Genomic DNA, 12,064 nt, shown 5'->3' with positions numbered 1-12,064 from the left:
TTTTATCCGAGCGCTCATTGGCCAGGACGTACTTGTCTGGACCAATCAGGGCGCGGTCAGTGATGGCCGGTCCCTATTTAAACTGGTAAGGGCAACGTCCACATTGATTTATCGCTAATTTGTCTCCACTCACTCCAGCTTTCAAGTTGTTTTGAGGATTAAGACCACTCTTGATTTATTGCGTGAGCGTAAGGAACTTTGTTTTGACAATGTTGGGCTCTCGCCTTAAATGGAATTAGTGTGCGCTTATTAGCTTCACACGTTGGGCCCGGGATATAATTTCTTACTTTATCTTGCAATGATTTCAGATATACTTGGGAAAGAGTGGAATACATAAGCTGTTTGAAATGAATGGACTGTAGCAAATTATCCAGTGGTGCTAGTGAAACGTGAAACCGTATAACCGCAGAGTTAATACACTCGCTTCAATAGAATTTTAGAATAGACGCTCTAAGCCAACGCAACAGAGGATGCTCGTGTAGAGAAGATAAGCGAGTATTAATGATGGCAAAGCAATGTATAAACCCACGTTTGGTAAGAAATGGCTGTTGTGCTACGGTTTAAATTTTCGTCAACGTGAAGGGAAGTATCAAATAATCCTAAGAAAGCAAGATGCTGTATCTCTTTTCGCGCCCTCTGTTGTAAGGCCTTTCTCCTGTTTATGTATTCTAATGCCCCGAAAAAGTAGTAATTTTTCTTGTATTGTGTTTCCTCTGGGTTAAGATAGCGTTCGCTCTTCGGAAGCGATCGTTCTCTTCCCAAAAGTTTCACTCACGGGCGGGCACCGACCGCGGGCTGGTGCTAGCGGCTGAGGCTCGTCGGCCGGATGCACAGCGCAGAGACGGAATGAAAATGGATGAAAGAGATGTCATTTTTCTTCCTCTGCAAGTCCTTTGTGACACGAGGCCGAATTAGATTAGTCCCCACTTCCCCGGGCAAGGTTACTTTAATTGAATTTTAAGCCATAAAATTGTAAATATGGCCAGATATGAGTGTTGACTTATTTCGGACGAAAAAAAAAAATACAAACGGAGGCATCTTGTTGTCGATTCGTCTTATTTTTTTTCTGTTAGGGCAATGGCAAGTACTCATACGCACAAACACACACACACACACACATACGTACACAGATACTTCCATACATGCCTATTTACAGAGAGAGAGTGAGTAAATGGGTGAGTCCTTGTGATAACAGCATTACATCCATACGTTTTAATCGATTACACACACACACACACACACACACACACACACACACACACACACACACACACACACACACACACACACACACACACACACACACACACACACACAGACCAAAAAAAAAACACAATAATAATGAATAGATGAATAAATAAATAAATACATCCATGCACGTGATTCTCGAAGTTTATCATTGGAATTAACGAAGCTGAATGTTTGTCCAGCGGAGATTTGTAGGATTGCAGCCATCGGAGGCGCCGATGTGAGAAAACGATACCATGTCCTGACAATCAGCGAAGTCTAGACTTGGAAGATGTTTCTTGGCGTCGTGAGACTATCGCTGTCAGATAAATTCCCTGTTTTATTGACCTTTTTTGATAGCGGTGCAGGCCTACACATAGCATCATCCCGCTTTCCCGATTCTTCCTTTGTTTTGCATTTAGACGAGGACGAAAGGCAAATTGTGAGACCTTTCTTCGGCCCAGTTATTAGGCTTTCACATTATTATTTTACCATTTTTATTTCTGTAAAATGCTTACTTGGCTGTGATGTTTGTTCCGAGTGTTTTACACGGTCCAAGGTAAATGGCTAGCTCGCTGACCAGGCGCGGTCACTGGCCTCGGCGTGGAACGGGAGCGACGTCCACCGAGCGGAAATGTCTGGCTGATGAATTTGTGTACCAATTGCACCATTACACCATTCATTGCTGTTTCTTCTAGTATAGGTTAATGCTGCTCCGCCTGTTATTGATGCAGTGGCAGTGACTCTGGGTAATTCCGCGACTAATAATGCGTGTTTTCTCCCCAGGCCCGTGTCAGCATACGCTCTGTTCTTCCGCGACACCCAGGCCGCCATCAAGGGCTCCAACCCCAACGCGTCCTTCGGGGAGGTGTCCAAGATCGTGGCCTCCATGTGGGACTCGCTGGACGCCGACCACAAGAACGTCTACAAGAAGAAAACCGAAGCGGCCAAGAAGGAATACCTCAAAGCCCTCGCTGCCTATCGCGCCAGTTTAGTCTCCAAGGTAAGAGGCAGAGACATGGCTTGTGTCTGGGGCTTGGTGCTTCAATTAACGGGAAAGGAAAGTTGTTCTGATGCATAACTTTTGACCAGTCAAGCTGATCTTTTTTTTTGCCTTTGTGGAGTGTATGTTCATCTGTAATCCTTAACAAGTTTATTTTAACTTATGATAAGTGCATGAGAGCTTGCTTGAGCTATATTAACCAGCATAACCATTGCTATATGCCACTGGTAGAGAGGCCTGACTCCTGGCTTGTGTTACAGGGTGGTGAGGGTGAAGGGGTGTATGGAGCTCCTGGGTATGGCCAGTTTGCCCCTGGGTTTGGCTACCCTCCCACTACTAGCGCCCCTGGCCACCCCCAGGTTCAGTCCTCCACACAGATGTCACCACTGGCCAAGAAGTCTCCTCTACTCTCCTCACTCATGGCCGACCCTCCCCCTCCCATGATGACCCCTCCCATGTCACAGCCCATGCCACCTTCTGGCCCACCCATGATGCCCCATGGTTCTATGCCACCCATGTCAGCAGCCAGCATGGCTCCCCAGGCTCAGCAGGGCCCACAGGCCGCCCACCAGCCGCCTACACCACAGCCCCACCTGACGCCCATGACCAACGTACCTACCACCTCTCCCTACATGAATCAGGTATTGCATTGTCCCGCCACATAACCTGCTGGCTCACTGCTTTAGCTTACATTACTAACCTGCTACATAGTAACAAATAATCAACACATATCAGGGAATATGAAACCGTAGACATTCAGTGCAAAATAATGTATGCTGTGTAACAACAGTAATATTCATGATAGTACTGTATGTAACTTGTGCATAATGTGTACTTCGATGGCAAGGTAATATGCATGACTGCAATGTACAATCGTGGTTTCCTAAATAAATAAAATCATATAGATATATCTTTTAACAAATGGGTTCTGAAGGGTCGACATTGTGTAATTTTAGTATACTGAAGTGCGTAAATCCTTGCAGCAAGCACCTGGCTCCATGACGAGTCCTGGTGGTGGCGGCTCACCAGGTAGTCGGCCGCAGCACCAGCCCCAGCAGACACCACAGCAGGCTGCTACCCAACAGCAACAGCAGCAGGCAGGACAGCAGCAGCAACATCAGCAGCAGGCAGGACAGCATGGTCAGCAACAGCAGCCTCCTCAGCAGCAGCAGCAGCCTCCTCAACAGACACAGCAGCAGCAGCAACCAAGTGGGCAGGGTTCAGGTGGCCAACAGCAGGGCCAGCAGGGACACGTTGGCTGCCCAACCTCTGGTCCAAATTGCATCAGGTCCGGGTGCACAAACCCAGCTGTACACAACCCAGAGTGGGAAGATGAGTACTGCTCCAATGAATGCGTTGTGTCGCATTGCAGGTAATTGCATTTTTCAATTTCAGTAATATGTGTTATGATTTTTTTTGTGTGAAAAAATAACATTATGACCAGTGTGCTATTTGTGTGTTTTTTGTGTTCCAATGTAATTTAATGATTTGTTTTTTATGACTCTTTCAGAGATGTTTTCAGCACCTGGGTAGCAGGCAACCACCATCAGCCAAATACTCCAACCTATCCTGCACCAGTCAAATAAGCTCGCCAATGGGCTCATAGATAATAAGAGGGCCAGCCAGCCAGTCAGCAGTCAGTCAAAGTCCAGTCAGTCATCTATGTGGGTTAAGACACAGAGATGGTACCTGTAACTTTATTATTTTAACAAGTTAAAGGAATGTCTTGTGTGAATATATGGACACTGATTGATCTGGTGAAGAAATCCAAGATACACATGGCTGCTGTGTAAGGCTGTAATTGTGAAAATGTTTTGTGGTACCTCTTCTTCCCCCTAGATGTTGGCAAATGGGTGCTTGTGTTTAAAGTCAAGATTTCTAAGCTGCTGTCATTGCTGGAACTTCAAAAGAAGCATCTTTCTCTCTGTTCCAACTTTCCTTGCTCTTTGTAGTATCCCAAGTGTATTATTCATACCCATCTGATTCTACTATTCTTCTTCAATCCTAGATGAGAAGAGTTCCAGAACAATTGTTTGCTGTGAAAGTGGGCATTTTTATGTATTTTTATTTTGCTGATGAACAAGGCTGTGCTAGCAATGCAATGGCATTAGCAATTTTATTGGATTGTATTGGGTTCCAGAGGAGGCATTCTCCTCTCTCCAACTTTGGGCAAAAATGCTTCCCAAGTGCCCATCAAAAGTCTAAAACTTGAATTACTTTTAAGAAAAAAAAAAAAAAAAAATTACATCAAACCTGACCAAATGGATGGAGGGGACCAAAACTTTCTTTTGATTTGTTAGTTTTATGCTTAGTACAAAGAACAAATTTAATTCACTGAACAATAAGATGGGTGATTTAAAAGAAATACATTTAGATCATCTTGCTCACTTTCACAGCTTTTGGAACAATATTTTGATCATAAGGTTTAAGTAATTCCAGCAGGAAATCATGTCTTAGGGAGCTGGGTTTGTAAATATTTGTGTTAATTTTCTTGATAAGGAGAGAAAAAATATGATTACGATTATTATAGATATAGTAACATATTTACAATATAATTTGTAAATATTTCAACAATATGTACAAGTGATTGGTGATTTTTCTCCTCAACGTGATTCAGTTATGATCAGTTGATTATATACGGTATGTATGTATGTACATGTATCATAGTAGATTTGTTCAGAGGCTTATTATTTGATTAGCAAGAAAAAAAAATCATTAGAAATGACCTATTTGTCAAACTTGTATCAATTCCTTCCATTACAGCTACAGGAGTGGATATCAAATCCTTAAACTTCCTGTGTCTGCAATCCTTGCATGCTAATTGTATGCATAGCAATATCATTTGGCAATTCCCAGTTTTCACATATGTATTTCAAGAGGTCATCGGCCGAGTTTGTGTCGAGAGGACACTTTGCTCAATCCTCATTGTACATAACACTAATATTTGGAGGACTGACTGCCGTATCCTCTTGGAAGCTAACATAGAACTTTCAGATAATATTTACATTCTGGATACAGCCAAGAGGAGACATATGATTTGCTTCTATTTTCAAACTTTTTTCCTCAATAATATTTTCCCTTGGGTGAAGCTTGATGCAAAGTACTTCATGAGAGCTGTCCTGTTTGGTGTATATTATGGGGAAGTGGGATGTAGATGTGAGAGAAGTAATGACCACTTACAAACTACCCGTCTTCACATCAGGTTTTACCCATGCTTGTAGCTCTTAGAAAATCCTTCAGTCCTAGAATAAAATAAAGTCAGTGTTTGCCCTTCTTATATAGCTATAATAAATATGTTGATTAAATACTGTGCTTAATGAGACAGGCAGAGACTCCACCACAGGGTTGAATCCAACATAACTTTTTGTTTGTCACTATTTCTAGTTTAATAGAATTAATTGGTTTTTGTACTTATATGAACAAATTCACAGTTGTTGTGGTTAATGAACAAGACCTTTTGTGAACAACTTGAATCAAATATTGTTTCACACAACTTTTTGTACTAGAACAATCCACTACAAAATATTGCAGAAAGAACAATACCCAAATAAAGTTTTAAAAAAGATAAGAAAAAAATGCCTTTTACATTGGCAACATTTATGTGTTGCCTGTTCCAAAGTGGTGTTTCATATATATATAAATATATTATATATATATATATATAACTAATAAATGTTAGTTAATGGTTCCTTCAACCATTTTCCAAAATTGAAAAATGTTGTGGAATGGATTTGCCACAGGGCATAATTCTGAGATTGTTGTGTTAATGTGTACAATGCCTGTGTGTGCTCTCTTTCACTTCTGTATTCACAATATAATAAACACTATACACACATCATGTTGTCATTTGCCCTTACATTATATTTATATAAGGCTATAAATTTTGTGAACTAGCTATTCATTTTATTTATTATTGCAATAATACAGATCTAGGTGGTAAGGCAAGGGGCAAGGCAATTAAGAGAAGAAATTTTACAAAAAGGCTGAGGTTAACAGGGATGATTGAGCACAACATGCATTAGGAAGATGCATTAGACTTTTGACAGGAATAAAGAGAAAAAAAAAAGTTTAAATTCTGATAAAACGTATGGACAAGTTATCAGAAGCTATTAAGAATAATCCTTCCTTTACAATAATAGTATTTATGGCTCTGAAACCATTATGATTTCAAATACTCCCACATAGATGATGTTAACATTCTCATGGCACCAAGTATCAAAATCAGATTATCAAAGTGCTTCTGTTACTGACTCTTGATGATATCTGTCTTTAATTATACTTATAACATGGAAAAGAAATGAAAAATAATAAAACAAAACAAAAAAAAACATAAGCAATAACATGATAAACCACTAACTTTGGCTGACCACATTTCTTACACAATGCTTATTACACCCACTGGACCCTTCAAAAAAAATACAGGAAATAATATCTACAATTCAATTTTACCAAAAATATTTTGTAATTCAAATACAAGCCAGAAAATGTTCAATTTTGATATACACCATGATACTGATACGTGATATTCCTACAGCGATACACAAAATATCATACAGATGACTAATATCGACTAGGATCCCTAATTTTCCACATGTTAGGTAATACAAACTGGTAATTCCATTAGTATGAATGCTACCTAGTATAGTAATCACAACTTAAAATATTATCTATAAAAGAAACAGTGACATGACCTATCTACACAATGGTCTAGATAGAATAAACAATCTGCCAACATAAACAATGAGAATTGGCAAGCTTTTCATCTGAGCAAATGTATCTGTACACAACCTATGCTGATATTATCAAGGCTCTAATGAAACATAAAACCATCTTGCCAAAATTATTCAAGATAATGTATGCCAGTCATGTAGACATATCATCTTTTAAAGTTCTATATTTGTAATGAAAACTGCACCTTAAAATTCATATACAGCACTCTTACACCAATTTACTTGTTGGTAAATAGTCCTAAACTGCATGTGAAAATATAGAAAATATGATATGATGAAGTATATGTTCAAGCAATAATAGTTTTTATTCATAAAATACAGTGGTGTATTCAGTCAAGATTGAGTGGCTTGGTCCTCTATACATAAAAATTACACACTGCGCACAACTACAACTTCCGTTTCATCAAACCTGCTTGAATAGAAAACATATCTCACTGTTAACAACACTGTGTGAAGTAAATGTGAATACATTAAAAAAATAATGTAGTGATATGCATTGACCTATCACTTTAAGATGTTAAAACAGGTTTGTTTCATTACATGTCTGATCATTTAACATATTTGTTTAACATCATTATATATATTTCTTTTTACTATTTTTTAAATAAAAAAGGCATAATATATCTAAATCAGAATATAGATATTAGGACAGATGCTTATCTTTAATAAATGATTTAAAATTTGAAGTACTTGTCAACATCTTTTTTTTCTGGGAGAAGGCCTTCACCTATAACATATTTTTTAAAATACATTATGTACACTATTTTTTAAAAACTATTAAAAAAACCTGTTCATCTTTAAAAATACCATTCTTCATTACACTGCTGTTCTTTAACACTATTTTTTTCATCAAGTGGACTTGTTCTCCCTATCTTAAATAGTTGGTGTTTGCTATATAACAAATGTAGAAATAAGTGCACCTTGCAACTGCTTGAGTGAAATAACAAAAACATAATAATGATAAATTGATCATAATAGCATAGAGAAGAAAATGTTAGCAGCAGTTAAGTCACACTCTTAATGGTATATTTTTCAATTCATAAATTCATTTTTATTGCTGCTGAGCTAGTAAATGAAAAAGAAAACACACACCATAATTCTTCAATGTACAGTAACAGTGAACAATGAAAAGTCCAGGCTATGAAGTCTCTTAAGGTCTGGCAATGACTTCCACTTGACTGGTAAGGTATTGAGTCTTCAGTATCGAGTTTAGATCCTTATTCGCCTAATCTGTTTGTACAAAGAACAAGAGGTGAGATCTAATGAAAAAAACAAAAAACAATAATAATGAATATGTAAACAAAAAATGATTGCCCTATTATTTTCTTTGTAAAGACAAATTCTTTTATACAGAAGAAAAATTATGTATGTATGTATATATATATATATATATATATATATATATATATATATATATATATATATATATATATATATATATATATTTACTCAACTGCATGGCTATATTTCAATGAAACTTTTATGTCATATGGATCTTTTGATTATTACCAATACCAAGAAACCTCTAAAACATATCTTTTGAAAAATTCAACGTCCTTTCATTAAAAGAAATCAGATCAACTGAGAATATCAATTAGGGAATTACAACCTAATGCTCTCATTTTCACTCTCTTTCCGGCTAAAGAGACGAGTCCGTGCTGAGTTCTGAGTAGCTGTAGAAATGACCTCCATCCAGCGAGAGAAGGTGAATTCAGACTCCGCTCTGGAATGGAACAGAAAGAAAGGGGAAGTGAATATTTATGACATGTAAAAATTAGAACTTCAGCTCCATGTCTTTATAATCATAATAATTGGAACATTTTCTTAAATTCAATTTCAGTATTGTGAATGTGACTATGGAGCAAATAACTGGCTTATTTGCTGGAAGTTGCTCTGAAATACTATTGTATCACAACACTGCTCAATATGTGGATTGTCTTTTTGTCAGTGTGTTAGAAGTAGTGTTGAAAAATATTAAAGACATGTAGAGTGAATATACCAGTAGCAGTAGCAGTTACCACTGAAGATACATTTCTTATAATGTAATAACCATTCACAGTGAAACAAAATTGGTAGATTACCATCAGAATGATAGAACATACCTGAAGAAGTAAACATGGTTCTTAAACTGGAGTTTAAAGACAAACTCCTTCTGTATTTGGTCATCTTCTCCAGGCGTAGTTATAGTGTATCCAAGCAGTGGAAGTGAAGCCAGAGGGAAATCATCCTGGAAGAAAATATTCATCATACAAAAATCATAGTAAACATACATCAAAGAACAGAAATATAGCTTCACAAATCAAATTCTCTGAATCCAAATCAATCTTGTTTTTTTGAGGCACTTACCTGGAAGGTCTTGTAGAAGAACAGGCAGAAGTTGGTGAATACCACCCAGAGCTTCTGCCAGCCCATGCTGTTCTTGAACTTGCGTAACAAGTACCCACTGAGTTGGTTCTGTAACAAAGAGTAATAGTTTAGTTATTTACATCCATGTAATAAGTCACTTAATTACAATGTTAGGACTGAAGATGAGGAAACTTTGGTCTTAAATGATAATCTTGAAAAGAAAAGCAGTTTGAACACACCTGCACAGCTAGAGAGTAATCTCTTGCCGCCACACTGGTGGCACGGTGCCAACAAACATGGACGGTGGTATTGGATCGCTGCTGCGGAGATGCACCTTTCTCTCCTAGTCCTCGAGTAGGACTCAAAGGATCCTCAAGTGTGCTGCTTTCACTGCGATCAAGAACTTCATCAGAGGAACCTATAATGAAAAATAATGTTTTTTACTGTGCCTTAGTAAATAAGGAGAAATGTGTTATTAGCAGAATATTCTCCCATTTTGACAAAGACAAAGATGGTTCACATGTTACTTACTGATGGACTTAAGTGATAGATAATGGAAGGCATCATCAGGTCGTGACTTGGCCTGACTGATGGCTGCAGTGAGGTCTTCCAGCCATTTGGCTTTATCCTCATCACTGTTTGCAGCCACCATTAATGCCCTGTAAAAAAATGTATCAAGTTATTTCATTACTCTTTATTTCATGAAAATCTTGAATCAAGAGAAAGAAAAAAAGGATAATTTCACAATTTGTAAATAACATGGCTATCAACTGGTCATAGCTAATCAAATGAAGTTATTTGATCTAAGCATAATTGAAGAATGAAAGTTGTGCAAGCTAATATCAATACCTAAAGTAGCAATGCCGCCTTTCAGTATGACTTTCCCTCCTTTGAACATTTGCAATTTCCCCCAACATGAGAGGAGAAATGCTTACCTGTTGCCTCCATAGATTGTAAAACAGTTAGTTGCTCCCATGCGGCTCTCTGTTTCTTCGACCATTACACCTCGGAGAGGGAGTTGGCCATGCACCTTAAACTGCAACACTGGGGTTGTGGTGCGATTTGTGTACAACAAGACATCGTTGAACTATAGGGAAGAAACACATTAAAGATTAATATCTATAAAAATATACTCTATTTTAGTGCCAAACTATGTCATTAACAACAACAACAACAATTTCTGTAAATTTCCCGTAAAAATGAGAATCCTGCTTGCTGAGTCATGTTAGGAAATGTATGTACTGGAACTGCAAAATAGGACAAATCTAATACTGTTGTTACAATTGTCTATAAACATATTGCCTTTGAAATCTATCAATGTTTTGAAGCCTTAATAATGCCAGATTGTTTGTGTAATCATATAGTGTATAAGCTAAAAAAATATATACCAATAATACTGATAAAGAAGTAAGGATGTCTGGGAAAGGGAATGGGTTTAAGCAATGGTGATTTTGTAGTAATATTTTGTCTTTGGGAAATAGAATATATGCATCGAGTGTCAAAAGTCATAGTTACAGTATAAAATCTAAATCAGTAACAAAGACCATGGTAGAGTACAAATAAAACTAGATTTCTGAATGTGATATAGCTCAACACTTTCAAGAGTTTTACAAAACACTTGCATGAAAACAAATATGCAAGAGAATATCAGAATACAAGAACTGAATACTCTACAGAAAAAAATACTTAAAATCGATGAAGGAACATCTAATAAAAACATTTTTTTCTTTCACAAACTGCTAAAGAGGTATGAAATAAACTCACAGTCCTTGTCATAAATAAAGAATATGTAATAACTAATTCTGCATCAGTAAGCATGTAAAATATACCATGAAGTTTCACTAAAAGAAAGAAAGATAGATAGATAACAAATAATAATAATCTAGAGTTCTAATCATGCAAAAAGAATAGGAACAATACCAGGTATCCTCTGCAATAAGGGTGAAAATACAAGAGAAAGGGACTAAAACCAAAAGAGATCAGAATCTAACATCCAAGTGTAATGTAACAAACTGATGCAATAACATGTAGAAAACAATGTTGAAATTTAGCAACCTATTCGAAGATCATCTGAGAAAGGATCGGATAAGGTGGCAGGGATTAGGATCCATAACGTACTGTGAGATAAATGGGACGGATTTTCATTGTGGTTATTTCACCCATTCTGTCGGAATGATGATTCTCTGTACTAATGAGCTTTGTGTAGTGTATATTCATGGAATGTTCCATATTCCCATTTTGGTCATCTTTAATAATTCTCTACGAAAACTAATATAATATGATAATGGCTAAAATATCTACTCACCTCCCATTACCTTCCTCTCCATAAATTAAAAGATTTATTTTGAGGTTGAATACATGACATAAGAAAATATATATAAAACATAATTCAAAACATTAATCTTATAGAATGCATAATCAACAGTTATCCAAGAATTAATACTAACCAAGAAGAACATGCGTTGCTGGTATCCCTTTCGAGACAACTTTTGTAAACAACCTTCTCGCAAGAACTCTCGACCAGGTTGTACTAAATTGTCTATTCCAACCAGATCTCGCTGCAGCTCTACCAACTTCACAAGGTTCTCCTTTATACAAGAGAGAGAATATTTTAAGATATCTATCATAAAAATATAATGCCAATATACTACTTTCATATTCTGTTCTTTATAACACCGCCACAGTTTCTATATCAAAATATGTATTTTTCAACAAATGTGGGGAAAAAAGAGAAGAAAATCATGATACTGAATAAACA

At 37.0% G+C, this 12,064-nt stretch overlaps 2 protein-coding genes across 24 annotated transcripts in view; one reads left to right on the top strand and one right to left on the bottom strand.

Annotated features, from left to right (window-relative positions):
* The window catches only part of LOC122245868 (TOX high mobility group box family member 4-A), a 1,066,433-nt gene extending 1,060,370 nt beyond the window's left edge, over positions 1 to 6,063 (top strand). For all 17 annotated transcript variants that reach the window (XM_086540812.1, XM_086540811.1, XM_086540810.1 and 14 more), the window contains 4 exons: positions 2,014 to 2,230; positions 2,491 to 2,871; positions 3,214 to 3,602; positions 3,741 to 6,063. In XM_086540812.1, the coding sequence (XP_086396938.1) occupies positions 2,014 to 2,230; positions 2,491 to 2,871; positions 3,214 to 3,602; positions 3,741 to 3,816 (1,063 nt within the window). In that variant the 3' untranslated portion in view covers positions 3,817 to 6,063. The remainder of the gene's footprint in view (positions 1 to 2,013; positions 2,231 to 2,490; positions 2,872 to 3,213; positions 3,603 to 3,740) is intronic.
* A 58-nt stretch (positions 6,064 to 6,121) lies between these two features.
* Cdep (Chondrocyte-derived ezrin-like domain containing protein) overlaps positions 6,122 to 12,064 on the bottom strand; it is a 310,534-nt gene continuing 304,591 nt past the window's right edge. For 5 of the 7 annotated variants that reach the window (XM_086540789.1, XM_086540794.1, XM_086540795.1 and 2 more), the window contains 8 exons: positions 11,754 to 11,894; positions 10,242 to 10,393; positions 9,838 to 9,965; positions 9,546 to 9,724; positions 9,307 to 9,414; positions 9,063 to 9,187; positions 8,570 to 8,683; positions 6,122 to 8,190 (listed from right to left, as the gene is read on the bottom strand). In XM_086540789.1, coding sequence (XP_086396915.1) covers positions 8,178 to 8,190; positions 8,570 to 8,683; positions 9,063 to 9,187; positions 9,307 to 9,414; positions 9,546 to 9,724; positions 9,838 to 9,965; positions 10,242 to 10,393; positions 11,754 to 11,894 — 960 coding nt within the window. In that variant the 3' untranslated portion in view covers positions 6,122 to 8,177. Of the gene's footprint in view, positions 8,684 to 9,062; positions 9,188 to 9,306; positions 9,415 to 9,545; positions 9,725 to 9,837; positions 9,966 to 10,241; positions 10,394 to 11,753; positions 11,895 to 12,064 lie in introns of all 7 variants that reach the window. The other 2 variants (XM_086540791.1, XM_086540793.1) reach the window with 1 other exon arrangement.

The sequence above is a fragment of the Penaeus japonicus genome, unplaced genomic scaffold, assembly GCF_977035675.1.
Source record: "Penaeus japonicus unplaced genomic scaffold, GWHDUDI00000001_assembly GWHDUDI00000010, whole genome shotgun sequence".
NCBI lineage: Eukaryota > Metazoa > Arthropoda > Malacostraca > Decapoda > Penaeidae > Penaeus > Penaeus japonicus.
Note: the sequence above shows the minus strand (reverse complement) of the source record. Positions and strands in the feature narration are given on the sequence as shown.